Source organism: Panthera tigris, chromosome A2 (assembly GCF_018350195.1).
Source record: "Panthera tigris isolate Pti1 chromosome A2, P.tigris_Pti1_mat1.1, whole genome shotgun sequence".
In the NCBI taxonomy this organism is placed as follows: Eukaryota; Metazoa; Chordata; class Mammalia; order Carnivora; family Felidae; genus Panthera; species Panthera tigris.
Window position 1 is genome coordinate 87,377,233 of NC_056661.1, and position 15,844 is coordinate 87,393,076.

At 34.3% G+C, this 15,844-nt stretch overlaps 1 protein-coding gene across 6 annotated transcripts in view; it reads right to left on the reverse strand.

Moving 5' to 3' along the window:
• SEMA3A (semaphorin 3A) overlaps positions 1-15,844 on the reverse strand; it is a 456,004-nt gene that overhangs the window by 6,101 nt on the left and 434,059 nt on the right. For all 6 annotated transcript variants that reach the window (XM_042965369.1, XM_042965367.1, XM_042965368.1 and 3 more), the window contains one exon: positions 12,866-12,933. In XM_042965369.1, coding sequence (XP_042821303.1) covers positions 12,866-12,933 — 68 coding nt within the window. The remainder of the gene's footprint in view (positions 1-12,865; positions 12,934-15,844) is intronic.

Genomic DNA, 15,844 nt, shown 5'->3' on the forward strand with positions numbered 1-15,844 from the left:
ATCTGTTGCTGAGAAATTATTTTGCCTCTTTGTGTTTGTTTTTCATCTGTAAAATTAACTTCACCAGCCATTGATATTTACCTAGTATTTTACAGAAGGTAGAGTTCAGGAAGTTTATACTCCCCACCACTAACCCTTAAGTAATCAACATGGTTTTTCTGAAGATCAATGGGTGTGAAATGTTTGGGATGGCTCAGAAGAAAGATGCACAATTATAAAGCAATGTGGTTTCAATTGTCCTTATTTTAAAATGATACATCTTTTATTATTTTCAAGAATTAGGCTAAAGAATATGGCAAGAGTATATAATAAAATGTAGCAGTAAGAAAACCTGTTTCCTGATTTTCTATTATTTTACCCTTTATGTAACCTCCTTCAATGTGGTAAATGAAACACAGTTAAGATCAAAAGTGGGACACAGGGAGTCTAGGTAAAACTCATTTAGAGAGAGAAAAAAAACCCTTCCTTATTATCTTATATAATCCTGTTTCCATTATGACATCCTGTACAATCTGGAACTCATTAAATTAATACAGAAAATAATAAATATATTTTCACATGCATGGAGGGTTGACAGCATAGACAGATGAAAAATTTTTGCTCTTTACTTCAAACTCAACTAGGTTTTTAATTAAAAAAAATGTTTCCCCCTTTTTCTGGCATCACTTTGTTCTAATTAACTGAGTACTTTGGTCTGTCACAGACAATATGATTTGCTCTCACTAGGTTTAGAGCTTTCCGAAATCCTGCTTCCACCCGATCCCTGTACACAGCTTGTGTCCTCCACCCCCTATTCTCACCCTGCCACAGTTGACATTCTACCTCCGTTTGCTCTCTCCAGGGAGGTCAATATTAGCGCTTGGTTTTCTATCACTCTGAATTATGAAATGAGGCTCTTCTAAACTTGGGAAGTATCTGTCCCTTCTTATTCAACAGATCAATACCCCGGAAAAAGGAAATGAAAAGGAACAACAATATTTAACTGATTCTAAGTCACAGTATTTTTTATATTGGAGCTATATCTTTGTATGTCAATATCTATATGGAATATGGCCGTGTTTTTATTCCCCCCCCCCCCGGAATTATTAGTACATTGTTGAATGAATAGATATGTCACATGTTGCTATGCTAATCTGCAGGGTATGTGCTTCCCTGGACAGAGGTGAATTGAATTTCTCTGCCTAACAGGGGCTGGACAATCTCCTGTGATACCATATTTAGAAAACCTTGTCACAGAGGTCAATACAGTTTACAATGGACACATTTTTTTTTTTCCTGATAACTGCCATGCAGTTTAACCTTTGATTTAGAAATCCTTTTATTTGGAATATTACTCAGCCTTTAAAAAAAGGTCTGCAATCAGTAACAACATGGATGAACCTTAGGGAATGCTAAGTGAAATAAGCTAGTCACAGAAGAACAAGTACTATGTGATGATCCCACCTATACCAAAGATCTAAAAGAGTCAAACTCCTAAAAGCAGATGGTAGAGTGGTGGGGGCCAGGGGCCAGGGGCCAGGGCCAAAGGGAAATGGGTAGGTGTCAATCAATGGGTATAAAGTTTCAGTTATGCAAGAGGAGTACGATCTTGAGATCTGCTGTACAACAGTGTGCCTATAGTGAAAAATATTGTACTGCACACTTAAAAACTTCAGAGGGTGGGTCACATGTTAAGCGTTCTTACCCCAATAAAATAAAATTTAAAAAGCCTTAATTAAAAAAAATCCATTTAGGCAGAGACTTTTTATTTAATCTCTACATATTAATGAATCATAAAATATATGCCAGCTTGATAACAGTAAAAAGTCCACTGTATTGGGGTACAGGTGGCTCAGTCAATTAAGCATCCTGCTCTTGGTTTTGGGTCAGGTCATGATCTCACAGTCCATGGGTTCAAACTCCTTGTTGGGCTGTGAGCTGGCTGCATGGAGTATACGTGGCATTTTCTCTCTCTCTCTTTGACCCTCCCCCACTCATGCTGTCTCTGTTTATCTCAAAATAAATAAATAAAGTTGATTTTTTTTAATCCACTAAATTTAGAAACAAACAACATAGTGATCCACTAGTATCTTTTGCCTTACCCAGGCCCACTTTACTTGTAGAACTTTATGAAATAACTGACTTGTCTCTCACCTAATCTAAGTTACCATCAAGAGCTGTAGAAGTCTTATGGTGTACATAAGTTCTTGCTTACAAACATAAAACTCCCTTTAAATCTTTAACACATTAGTTGACACACAGTTAAGAGAATGTAACTTGTATAATAAGAAATGAGAGCTTACTATAAATGTAACATCAATTAGGTATATTTTCAAAAATTCACAAAGTTGTCTTCTTCCCAATTAACTTAATCATTCTATCTGTTCCATACAGAGTTAACATTTCTTCTAATCCTGGGAAACCTGCTCAGTTTTTAGTTTCTCTTCAAGGTCTTCTTGGGTGACAGCAAATGTTTCCCAATGAATAAAAATGAAATGAAATGAAATGAAATGAAATGTTCTCTTAAGAGTATATGTTTCCTTCTATTGAAAAGAAAACATTTCATTTCACCTGCTACTTACATATAGTAGCATCTAATATAAGATGACATGTGATTTAATCAAGAACTTATACCAAGTTGTTTTGAGTTTAACATAGCAGTAGTTCCTGGCCTTCTCTTCAAGAAACACGGCACTTTTCCATCTGAATAACTGACAAACCACAACTGGTGAATTTGGTTCACTGACGAGGTATCTTTAGTTTGCCCTGATAACCACTTGTGCCAATACCTGTAGGACTCATTCCTCCTTTAAATTGGCCTTTCTTTCTTTCCTTTGCCCAAATAAAAAAGCAGAAGGAAGTATTCTAGTTAGTAAGCACTGAGGTTACAAGTTCTGCCACATCAACTACCCATCATAGTCAGTATGCAGAGGTACCACCAAGTTTCTTTGGGTTGACATTCTCGTAGGTTTTGTTAGGTTCTGCTGCCATTAGGAACAGTTGCAAAAACTCAATTTCCACTGAGTATAGTTGTTTTCTATTAATTCCTCTGCAGCAGAATATTTCTATCATCAGCAGCTTTTAACTTAGGGCCAGAACTTTTAGCTAAAGTGGCCTCAGAGGATTCCTGGGTGGCTCAGTCAGCTGACGAGCTCTTGATTTTGGTACAGGTCATGATCTCATTGTTTGTGGGATCAAGTCCCACATGGGGCTCTGCACTGACAACATGGAGACTGCTTAGGATTCTCTCTCTCCCTCTTGCTTTCTTCCTCCTCCCCCACCCCATGAATAAACTTAAAAAAAAAATTAAATAAATAAATAAATAAATAAATAAATAATAAATAAAGTGGTCATAGGCAAGCATTCATATATTTGGGTGCTCAGATATAACAACCTGTAAACATCTTTTTCTGTTCATTTCCTCACACCTGATACCTTATAAACAGATACCCAAGAAGTATTTCAAAATGATTAGAAGGCACCCAATAACTGTCCATTCCCTTTCCTGATCCTTCTACCCCAACTGCTTGAGTAAATGTTGTACAACATAGAAAACATTAGAATTCCAATAATAATGTGATTCTCTCTTTCCTTTCTCCTTCCCTCTGCCCCTAATCTCTCTTTGTTTCTGTCTCTTTCTATTAAAAAATATAAACAGGAACAGTATTTTTTTTTTTTAATTTTTTTTTAACGTTTATTTATTTTTGAGACAGAGAGAGAGCATGAATGGGGGAGGGTCAGAGAGAGGGAGACACAGAATCTGAAACAGGCTCCAGGCTCTGAGCGGTCAGCACAGAGCCCGACACGGGGCTCGAACTCACGGGCTGTGAGATCATGACCTGAGCTGAAGTCGGCCGCTTAACCGACTGAGCCACCCAGGCACCCCAACAGGAACAGTATTTTGATTCTTGTTTTTAGCAGATTTGCAACGATTTTCCTAGGATGTCAAGTATAGGATGGCTTTATTAAAGTAAAGAGCTCTGCACTGAAATGGTAGCATAGTATAGCTATACTCTTAAGTATTTTTCATAGCATATACTATTGACCTTAAAATTCCCCAATACAAATCAAAAGCTCAGCTGAGAAAACATTGTGGATTAAAGATTTCCTGAAGGATATGAAATCTTGCATATTCAGGGTTAAGCATCATCTGAAATCTCCCTCTGCATGAAACTAGTTGATCTGAGAGCAGTTTACATGGAACACATATAATAATATAATTGATTTTATTGAATTGTGTTGGGTGAGGTCCTTCTGACCTATGTTGAGGAAGCCCATAAGCAATACTCTATGGATTTGTTCACTGTGCTTAGGTCACAGTGTTGTCCAGTATGGTGTCCACTGCCTTGCACTATTTTTTTGAGGTTCATCTTGGGAGAAATCTTTTTTTTCTGGTGTTAATTTTCAGGAATTATTGAGATTCTCTTGAAAAAGTGATTTTTTTAAAGTAGGCTCCACACCTAACATGGTGCTTGAATGCACAGCCCTGAAATCAAGAGTCACATGCTCTAGTGACTTAGCCAGCCAGGCACCCCCCAAAACTGATTTTTTTTTTTCAGAGAATTAACTTTGTGACTCATCTGTTGATTACATTTCTCCCTCACCACGGAAAACACGTGTTAGACAAATTTATGTTTTATCCTTACAATGTCATGGTAAATATGTTCTTCCTACATGCCTGGTTTTGTTGTCAGTATACATGTTTTGTCCGTGTGACGTTATTGCCATCTTTATCTTATCTTTGTTTTCAATCGAAAAATGACAAATTGTCTGACATATATTAGGTCATCTAACAATTTTGGACAATGTGAAATTTTTATAACCCTTCTTAGTACCTTTTTTGTTGTTTACATGTATCTACATAAAATTAATCGTATAACGCCTGGACACAGAAATAGTCTTAAATATGTGAGGTTAATTATTGTTACTGCTATTCTTGTGACAGTTTCAACTGTTAATTCAAAACTTAAAATCCTTTATTGAGAATCCATAGTCAGCAAATTATGAACTGCTTCCCAACATCAATCCTACTTCCTGACCACCATCAAAAAAAGTATTTTCTCTTCTAGACTTCCTAAAATCTTTTTACATATATTTTTAGGGCACATGTAGTCTTATTTGTTATGATTATTTATTAATATTTTTTGTTGTGATTATGTATAAATCTAGTTGTCTTCTTTCATACCATATGTTTTATAATCCTGGCACTAGGCAGTCATAAACCCTTAGCTAATGTTTGCGAGAGGAAAATCCAGATAACTATTTAGTCTACATTTAAAAGCTGAAACCTCATGTAACTTTGATATCCTTATATCAAGGGGATATCATAATTACATAAAAGAAATGATTAAGGGACACCTGGGTGGCTCAATTGGTTAGGCTTCCAGCTTCAGCTCAGGTCATGATCTAATGGTTTGTGGGTTCCAGCCCTGTGGCGAGCTCTGTGCTAACAGTGCCGAGCCTGCTTGGGATGTTCTCTCACTCTCCCTCTCTGCCCTTCCCCTGCTATGCCACCCTACTTTCTCTCTCAAAATAAATAAATACATAAATACATAAAAACTGAAAAAAAAAGTGATAAAAGTTTAATCAGTTAAGAAGGGCACAGGGTTTATAACCCTGAGTTTGACAGAATATGCTACTGGGTCATGGCAAATGTAAACATTTTAAATCTTCTCAATTTTGTTACATTTTATAATGTTAACAAGAGTTGATTTGAGATATGGTAGGAGAAGATGACCATGAATGAAGTATACTCCAAAATAAACAATTCCAAATATGCAATAAGAAGAAGAGAAAGAGATCTGAGAAATCCTATGAATATATGCTTGCACCTCAAGGGGCAGCTATAAGTCTAAAGGATGTCTGTGCCGATGGCAAGCCTATGGATCTCCAGAAAGAAAGCAATCTCATTTAATCTATTTTAAAATACAATTTGCCCTTAGAAAGCAACTGTTTTGAACATAAACTTTTGTCATGAAAATTACCAGTAGACAAAAGGGTAGAGCTAGTTGTTGAATTGGCATAATGAATTCTCATGAGTTGAACTGAATAGTTAGAGCAAAATAATTGAGAACAACAAACATTAAAATTATTTTAAAAGCATCACGATGTGTTTGAATAACACAATGTTACAATATGTCGCATTTGTTAATGACAAGAAATAATGTTTTTAAGGAAGCAATCTTCAATTAATCATTTCCTCCTTTAGTAGGATAATTTATGGAAATGAAATGAGGCTAATAAACCAGAAAGAATGGGAGGAAAGAAAGAAGTTAAATAAATTACTTCCTTTTGTAACAACAAAAAGTCATGATATCCATCATTTGGCCAGAAATATCACATTGCTAAAGGCCTTATTTAGTATTTGATTCTCTTCCAATATAGCAGAAACAGAAGGCATCACATTTCAGCTTTCCATTTATTTCACTCTCCATTTTAACCCCATAAATGTCTCCCAGGATTGAAATGTTAATAATGTAAGAATCTTAGAAAATCTGATGTCATGTAGAAAAGAAAGAGATGAGTGGGGTAGTAAACCATATATTTATCAGCTAATTAATCTCTGTTATCCTTTTTGATGTTCTCCCCCTTAAGGTTATTTAAAAGTTGAATTTAATAGATAATGAATATAAAAGTAAAAGTTAATTTAGGGGAGGGGTAATGGTTACAAGTTATTTTAAATATTTAACAAATAGTGTTAGTAGGTGAACTATATAAAAAGAGACCTAACTCTAGTTGTTTTCATCACATTTCATCACATCACATCACATCGTTTTCATCACAATTTTAATATTTTACATCGTAATTTTTTTTCTCAATAATATTCAGTGGTAAAGGCCAAACGAAGGGAGAAAGGAAATAAAGGCCAAAAGAAGGAAGAAAGGAAATACTGACTACAAGCTCTCAATGTCTTAAGAAACTGCAAATTCACATTTCTTAACTAAAAACATCATTTCTTAGATTTTCCTTAGTGGATTCTAGAGGATTTTCTCCAGAAATATGAAAGGTAATTCATCAATAGAAAAGAATCTAAATTTACTTCAAATGGAGGAATAATCTCTCCTTAAGTAGCAATAGCTAAAAAGGCATTTTATAAGTGAATCACTAAGCCTTGGGAAGACATAAAATACCTAAATAAAACAAAAAAAAAATCATTCATCCCTAACATTCATGTATATTTTCACACCTATTAAGATGCCTAACAATGGATTTAATAATTTCAATTTCATATGGGGCACCTGGGAAGCTCAAGTGGTTACGTGTCCGACTTGGGCTCAGGTCAGGATTTCACAGTTTGTGGGTTTAAGTCCTGCATCAGGGTCTGTGCTCACAGCTCGGGGCCTGGAGCCTGCCTCTGATCCCATGTCTCCCTCTCTCGCTGCCCCTCCCCCACTTATGCTCTGTCTCTCTGCCTCTCAAAAATGAATAAATGTTAATTTTTTTTAATTAAAAAAATTCTACAGTATATACTAAGCTACAGAATAGGGGTCCTGTTTATCGATGTAATGCTTACCACAATATTTCTCTAATGATTTGTATGATGCTTATACAAACTAGTTACCAACTAGTTGAATGTGTGTTTGCATGCATGCACCTACAAATACATGCATATGTATGTATTAAAATCATGTGCTTAATGCATTTGTCAAAAGTACCAAAAAGACCCAAATCACGAAACCTTAGAGAAAATTTAAACTTATAGTTTATCAACTTGTTAAAATATTAGATTTTAAACTACTTTGTTTTATTTCTTAAAATAAGATCTGTGTCTGGTGCTAGGAAATAACTACCAACCAGAATACAATATTTAAAAGTTTACAATTCAGGTAGTTTTCTATCTTTCTTGAAACCACAGATTCCTGTGCATGTGTCTTTAACATGTTCTTTTGGTATATAGATAGGTAGAGGGATAAACAAATAAATAGCTATGACCAGGGTATTTTCATGTTACCGTTCATAGGTGATTATCACATTATAGGTGGTCACTGGTATTTTAATTTTTATAGGTTTATTAATTTAAAATATGAAAGTGAAACTGATGTTATGAAAGTAACAATGAAGCCATTTGAATAGCTGTATTTAACACTATTCTTGATATCTTTGTGTGTGGGAAGCTACAATACTTCTCAGTACAAGGCAGACTGAAATTCAATTACATAAAAAGCAACACCAATATGAAGATATCTACTACAATATTTAGTTTATGTTGAACATCTGATATGTTTCATTTTCATGATTTTATGGCAAATGTTTTACCAAGAAAGCACATATAATCTATATGCCAGAGAAAAATTACCATAGGACTTTTTACATTTAAATATCAGGAAACATGGACTTCAATATTTACTTTACTTCTTCCCAAGAGATATGATAGGAGATGATGGAAAACACCCATTTACTGAAGCAGAAACCTTCCATAAACAATAATGAATATACCATCTTGTATTTTAATATGTTTCCCTTATTTTTGGACTTTAAAAAATACAGCATGCTTTAAAAACTTCACATGTACAATGGTTAAATTATGGGTGCACAAGTCGGGTGATCTCTCAATGCCATATCTGAAAACTTTAATAACGAACAATAACAGCGCAAAGTATCTCAAACCTCTTCTTATTCAGGTGTGTGTGTGTGTGTGTGCATTGTACACATATACTATGAATAGCTGGATTTGCACAATCATAGAGAATAACACTGCAATAATGTCATTCTAGAATGCATACTTGGTATATTTTAATATCTCCGATAATAGAGTATGTCTTACAGTTGTTCTTGACCGGAGTTGAAGCTGCTTTCTTCTAGAAAGAGTTTATTTTTACTTTTTTGCCAGACACATGCAACTCTCCTAACCTGACACCTCTTTAAATTAAAGTCTTGTCTGAGGTTTTTCTTCCACACTGCTGGTGGGACTCAGAAAGTAAACCTTCATGAGTACCGTAGTGGGGTTCAAGAAGTGGTTTTGCCTCTTTTCCACTACCCGTGATTACAGCTGAAACAGGCAAATGTCCTTGCGTCTTCTGCATGGGAGTTTATTTCTCTCTTCACTAATACTGAAACACTGCCAACTGGCTTGATGCTGGCACCACTATCACATTCTCCATTTTGGGCAGTTTTTCTTTCTTAGCAGTCCTCAAAAAATGGTGCCTCAACATTCACTGACATCGTAGACTTGATATAATTTGGTAATTCATTAAAGTTTTTTTTTGTTGTTGTTGTTTTTAGGGCTGACGTCATACTCATCTATCAAATTCTGAGGCCTCTCTTGGGCCTAAATGCTCAGATTCAGTTGGGCTTTCTATGTGTATAAAAGAAGCCACAACACAGACCAGATTAGCTTTGGTACAAAACACTAAATTTACAGCATTGTGGACCATAAAGATGACACTGCCAAAGATATTTTATGAAATTTTAGAACAATGCTGATGTCAACCAAGACACAAGCTGACTTGAACCAGTTGCAAATATAATGAAGAAGACTGAATTCTGTGGATGTTTTACCACGGGAAGCTAGAAGGGAAATGCACATACGTAGAACAGCCAAGAGAACTATCACGAAGTGAAATTCAACAGTGGCACTGGACTAAAGTTAGGGCGTAAAGTATTTCAAAGATTCAAAAATCTAAGATGATGTTAATTTTTAATTTTTAAAAATGTTACTTATGGTTTTTCCTTTCTGGCCATGTAGATCACAGTATGGCTTATTCTTGTTTAGTAAAGAAGGTAGAATGGTAAATTGACTCTGCCACTCATGCTCTTGGATGGCAAAGTCAGACAAGCTCCAATTTTGTGCACAAGTTATTTTAGGGAAGGGAGCATACTGGAAACAACCTGAAGTTTTTCTTCAGCATTCTGTATGAGGTATGAGTGAGAAGACAAGCAGATCTGCCAGCACATATATATTTAGGGTTTTATACTAAAAGTTCCCTAGATGAACGGCCACCAGCGATGGAATAGAGTATGCTAGGTTAAGGGGAAATGGAGCTGGATTTTTCTATGTTACACCTAGGCCAGCTCACCACTGGTGCTGACTTTACACAAGAGAGAGCAAAGAGCTAAGTGAGTGTTAAAGGTTTCATTGAGAGTGAAACTTCTTCCATCTTAATGCTGAGTTATTTTATATAGTTTCTCTATTAAAACCTCAGGATATGTAAAATATAGAGTGTTACAGAATGTTTACCATTACAGCTGGAACTGATTGTTCTGAAGTGTGTAATTTGGCTTCAAGTTGCTTAGCAGCTTTCCGGGAAAACATCTCATATCTTTATATATTTCCATATGAGCACATATATTTTATTCAATGTGAGATGTGACACTAGCAAGACAACATACATGATTTAATAGGGCTGGGCTATGGGTTTTTCCCCATTTTACTTTCAAATATTGACATCACCTATTCTAAGATAATGCACTGGTTCCTAATGGTCAGACTCAGCTTGGCCATATGAGAATGCCTGACTTAGTCTTCAAACATTTGAAATTTACTGTAATCTATGGTGTATAATTTTTATGTTTGGTTAATGAGAAATACAAGCAGACAAGAAATAAAGAGGCCTTCAAAAAGGGAATGTTTTATTTCTGCAGGGCTGCTTGAGCTTCTTGGACTATTTTACCATATATCACAAACATCTACATAGCATTGGTTTTACACACACACACACACCCACCCCCACACACACACACCCACCCACCCACACACACACACACACACACCCAGTGACACTGAACCACAGCAATTCCCTTTCTTCTCTATGGTACCTATTTTGAAAGAAGTATCAAAAGAAAAAAATGATTCACATTAACTTTACTTTCTATAGCTAAGCAATTCTATATTCCCAATTTTTATAAGCTCATCACTCTCTCTATATATACGTATATACATATATATGTATGTATATATATATATATATGTATGTGTATATATATATATGTATGTGTATATATATATACACATACATAAGCTCGTGACTCCAACATATATGTTATTTTGAAGAAATATCAACTGGGTCTATGAAGGAATTAGATTATTAAACAAGTGGATTTATCAGTAATTCTCCAGCAAACTTCAAAACATAGCATATTATCCTACATGTAGTAGTGTATAATGATTATTTATTAACTGACTGGTTGATAATGGTTTCTTAAGAGAGGTCTATTTTTAAATATGATGGTGTTAACATTAACGTATGTTAATAGCAATGTATTGTTAAATCATATTAATGATAAATAATAGATGCTATTTAGTTAAAATCTCTACTGAAAACCAAAAACAGTAAGGTAAGTAGCTTTGCTATAGCTTCAAATATTTAGTTTATTCATTCAACAAAAGTTTGTTAAATATCTACAATATTCATGATATTGCATTTTGTTATAACCCCAGAAATGTGAGTGAGCAAAATAACAAAGTCCATATTGATGTGGAGATTAAAGTCTGATTAGAAATAAGCTCTAGTTACATCATCTTGTTTCCTTTACTTGTAGTTATCATTAGCTTTTCCATATCTAAGCAAAAAGATTCTTTAATGTAATGCATACTTTATAATACCTCACTGCTTAAATGGTGATGATTATAATATTTTTACATGAAACAGATTAATGGAAAACTAGTGAATGTTTTGTTGTCCAACTGAAAAATGCTGTTTGAAAAATTTAAGAAGAATATGTCCATAATGTACTCTAGCTGTATAAAGACATATAAAAAATCACATTTTGTCCAATGTAGTGGTGTCTTTTTTTCTTTATAATGAGAACAATAACAGATAGTAATGCCCTTGGCAAGAAATCGTGCAAGCAAAATGGACCTTAACTATAGGCTCATTTTGTGGCTACCTGTCTCCTGGTATTGGCATCCCCACAAAACCCTGTGACCATTCCCGAATAAGATACAAGCACATACAGGGTACACAAAAGGAGGATCTGACTTTCAGAAGGTAGCTAGGTCTTAGAATGCCTGCTGGGGTTATTTGTGCAGTGTGTTTTCTTTCTTAACATTCATGAAACATGAATATTGCATACACAGAATTAGTGGATCAAATCTAAGTTAATTGATAAAAATATGAGACCTTCCTTTAAGATTAATGTAAAAAGGCACCAAAAATGTGAATAGGGTAATTATATTCAATTCCATGCAAAATATTTACATTTTACATTTCAGCTATTTTTAACTATTTTTGCTAGTAGTGATGTCATTGATAAATTTTCCCAGCAGAGGGAAGCACAGTCTCATTATTGTTTTTGTAAAGGGTTGAAGTGGGGGGAGTGAGATATACTACAATTTTGTTGCATTTTAAAGGAAGTTTGGTTCATATCCCAGCATTAAATAAGCTACTTAACATTAAATAGGACTTGAAATCTTTTAGGAAGCATAAAATGAAACAATCCAAAATCCCCAGTTCAAAGAAATATCCTACTGGTAAATGAGTGGGAAGGTAGCTGAATTACCTTCTACTCAGCTAGGGTACCCAGTAACAATACAGTGGGTCTATGTCATCAGCATATTAATGAATGATTTCCATGGCTTATTTTAAGACTGTACTTTCTTCTTCAATATACTTAAATGAATATTTCTGTTGCCTAATGCTCTCGTGTTGCTATTATTATCAAAGCATGTACTTAAACTGGCTTCTTTTTGTTAATATGAGAAAATTGATATTTAAGTCTTGTAAGGGTCTCAAACTTGAATCTGTCATAACTGCAATAATAAAATATAATTCACTACTTAGCATTCTTTAGAATTTTCTTTCTTCTAGATTTCCTTTCTCTTCAGTTGCATTTCCTTAAGTATGCTGGCACAGGTGTGTGCCCTGCATGCCCACGTGTGGGTATGCACTATTGCTTACGATTTTAGCCTAATGTTAGCAGGTTGAAAAATGAAAGTGTTGTAACTTACCATGGTGTTGTAAGTCTGAACAATGAGTCAATGGGTCTCCATTTCTTATATCTTGTCGTCTTGTGCGTCTAAAACAATTACATTTAAAAGGTATTATGGCATCCTTATTCCTTCTTGGGAATTTGTCACAGGGATTAAGAAGAATAAAAAATCAAAGAACTTCCGGAGCTTAATGGAAGAGACAAATCTACATCTGACTAAAGAATTTTTTAAAAGCAGCTCATTACACCTGTGGGAGCATGTCTCCAGGTGATCAAAATGTGAAACAGTACACAAATGTACTAACAAAGGAGTGAAGTCTTCCAAAGTAATAACAGAAGATTCATGCTTTTGTGCTACTGTGTGTCAGTCAATAAGATACTAACATCTGGAAACTCTAAAATTCTTAGCACCTTAAATTCTGAGGAAAAAGCACAAAATATAGAATAGTAACCCATTTCTTCAATAACCTGGATTAAACTTCTTTTTTCTAATCACTAGAGAGTAAGCCTAAAAATTCAAATTTCCATGATTATGTTCTTTCTTTTAATACTTACACATAATTCCTCAAATAGACTTTTGTTAAATTTGAAAGCATCAACTCTACGAATTCTACTTTTAAGTTAGTTTTTAACTTTCCTTTTTGGTCGCTGTATCGATCATTTTTTTTATAAAACATTTCTTTTATGATCATAGGGCTATGATTTCAAGCCAATTTACCCGTGAAATGAATAAAAGGAGGAGTGCAATAACAAATATTGTGGAGGAAGGTGAGAGAGAAGATGGCCTCCCTCTAAAATAAAAGCCAAATCTGTTATATAAGTAAATTTCTCCTAAATACTGCTGCTCAGATCACATTAGTTGCTACACATTCTGGGGGTCCTCTTTATCGTTTGCTAGTGGTTGACTGGGAAAAAGGAGGTTGTCTCCAGCCATCATGGTGCAAGCAGGATGTGTAGTTTGGGAAAGAGGCTAAACATGGAGATTGGCTACGCATAGCAGAATGAGAAAGACTGGGGACACTTGCTCAACTGTTTTCTGTGTCGATTTTAATGATTATTGTCCTGTTGCAAAGTTAGTTACCATCACTGAAGAGAGTTCTCACAAAGGCCAATGAGAACTGCAAACATGGAAATTGTTACTGTATTCATAAATTTAGAAGACTAAAGTATTTATAGATTTCTATTTGTAGAATTGGTGAGACTATCAAACAGATGTTGCACATTTCAAAATTGAGCCAACAAGGGAACTTGTGAAACACGAACCACAAAGCATTTGGAAAGGCATTTTTTACTGCCATTTAAGCTTTTGAAAAATGCCATCACAAAGAATATATAAATTGTGAGGCCTCTAAACATCCTTTTCAAGGACACATGAAATTGGATTAAGTAAAATCTTCAAGGCACAACAAAAAACGCGTTAATGATAATTCCTTCAATCTGGATTTGTAGGTATGCGGTAAACATATTTCAAATATATAATAATGTACAGATTTTTAACTTATTATAGATGTAGTTTTCTTATTTTTAACTTCTTTCTTATTAAAAAAGCTTAAAATTTGAATGAATTATTACTAAATTAGGTAATGTTATATACACTTCCACATGGAAAGGAAATGACACTCATTTTTAACTGAAATCTGAATTTTTATGTTTTTCAACACTAAAAGCACTAGATCTTACTGATTTTAAGAACCATAAAAGTTCAACCTTAAGTAATTTAATTTTAGTGCCATAAAAACTGCAAATTGCTATTTATTAAACTATCGATGGTTTCTTCATTCTATAACACATTACCTCCACACTACACGTTTGTTTTAGATTTAAACTTCTAACAAAATCAGTTGGTATATGAAAGAATACAAACACGTTCTCTTAATTCTGAATGTTGAAGGCTTGAGAAAATTCTATTTATTAAATGGAATAAGCTAATACTATATTTACGTATAATATTAACAAGATAACTTTTAATCTATATGGACTGATTATAGGATAGATTTAAGTTATAGATGATTTAATACTAAAGCCAATGTTATCTGAAGTGTGTAATCAAAACATTTAAGTAGGGACACCTGGGTGGCTCAGTCAGTTAAATGTCCGACTCTTGATTTTAGCTCAGGTCATGATGTCACGGTTTGTGAGTTCAAGCCCTGGGCTGGTCTCCACTCTGACAGCATGGAGCCTGTCTGGGATTCTGTCTCTGCCTCTCCCCTGTTTTCTCTCTCTCTCTCTCTCTCTCTCTCTCTCTCAAAATAAATCAATAAACTTAAAAAAAAAAAGATTTAAGTAGGCAGTAGGCATTAGGGCTATTCCTTTCCCCTAAATTTTTTTCAAAACACTATAAATGATGCATATGTTGAAGAACACAGCTGACTAGCAGTGAAAAAAACCCACATCACAGCTTCTTGTAAAACGTTAACTATAGCAAAAAAAAAAAAAAATAAATAAAATAAATTGTATTGCTCCTAAAATGCAGTGGCTTGATAACTCTGATTTCTATTTTATGTTTCAATAGGTTGATGTACATACTGCTAAGCTTTGGGCTTATATTAGCAAGATATGGTATACGACTCTCACCTTTCATTGCTTGTTTCTTAAATACTGGTAAATAATTAACAGAGAAAGGGATCCCTATGTGAGTAGTAGAGAATATGTTGAGATAAATATTTTGTCAAATTAAGGAAGTGTTCTTATTTTTTCAAACAGAAGTAAACTAACTTTGCGTACAACGTTTAGGATGTGTCTAAGAGTTCCCTGAAGGTTAATAGTACTCCTACATCACATACCCTTAATGTCCCAGACAACAACTTACAGCTATTTTTTTTCTAGGCATATTGTTTTAGGTAACTTCTAGGCATATCTTAGCAACTTCGAATTAAGCAAAAATAATGCTTTTAAGTATTAAGAGCATGTTTAAAATATTTGTGTAATACATACACAAATATTAATAAATAGCCATTTTATTATATGGTTTTATATTTCAACAAATACAAATACAAGA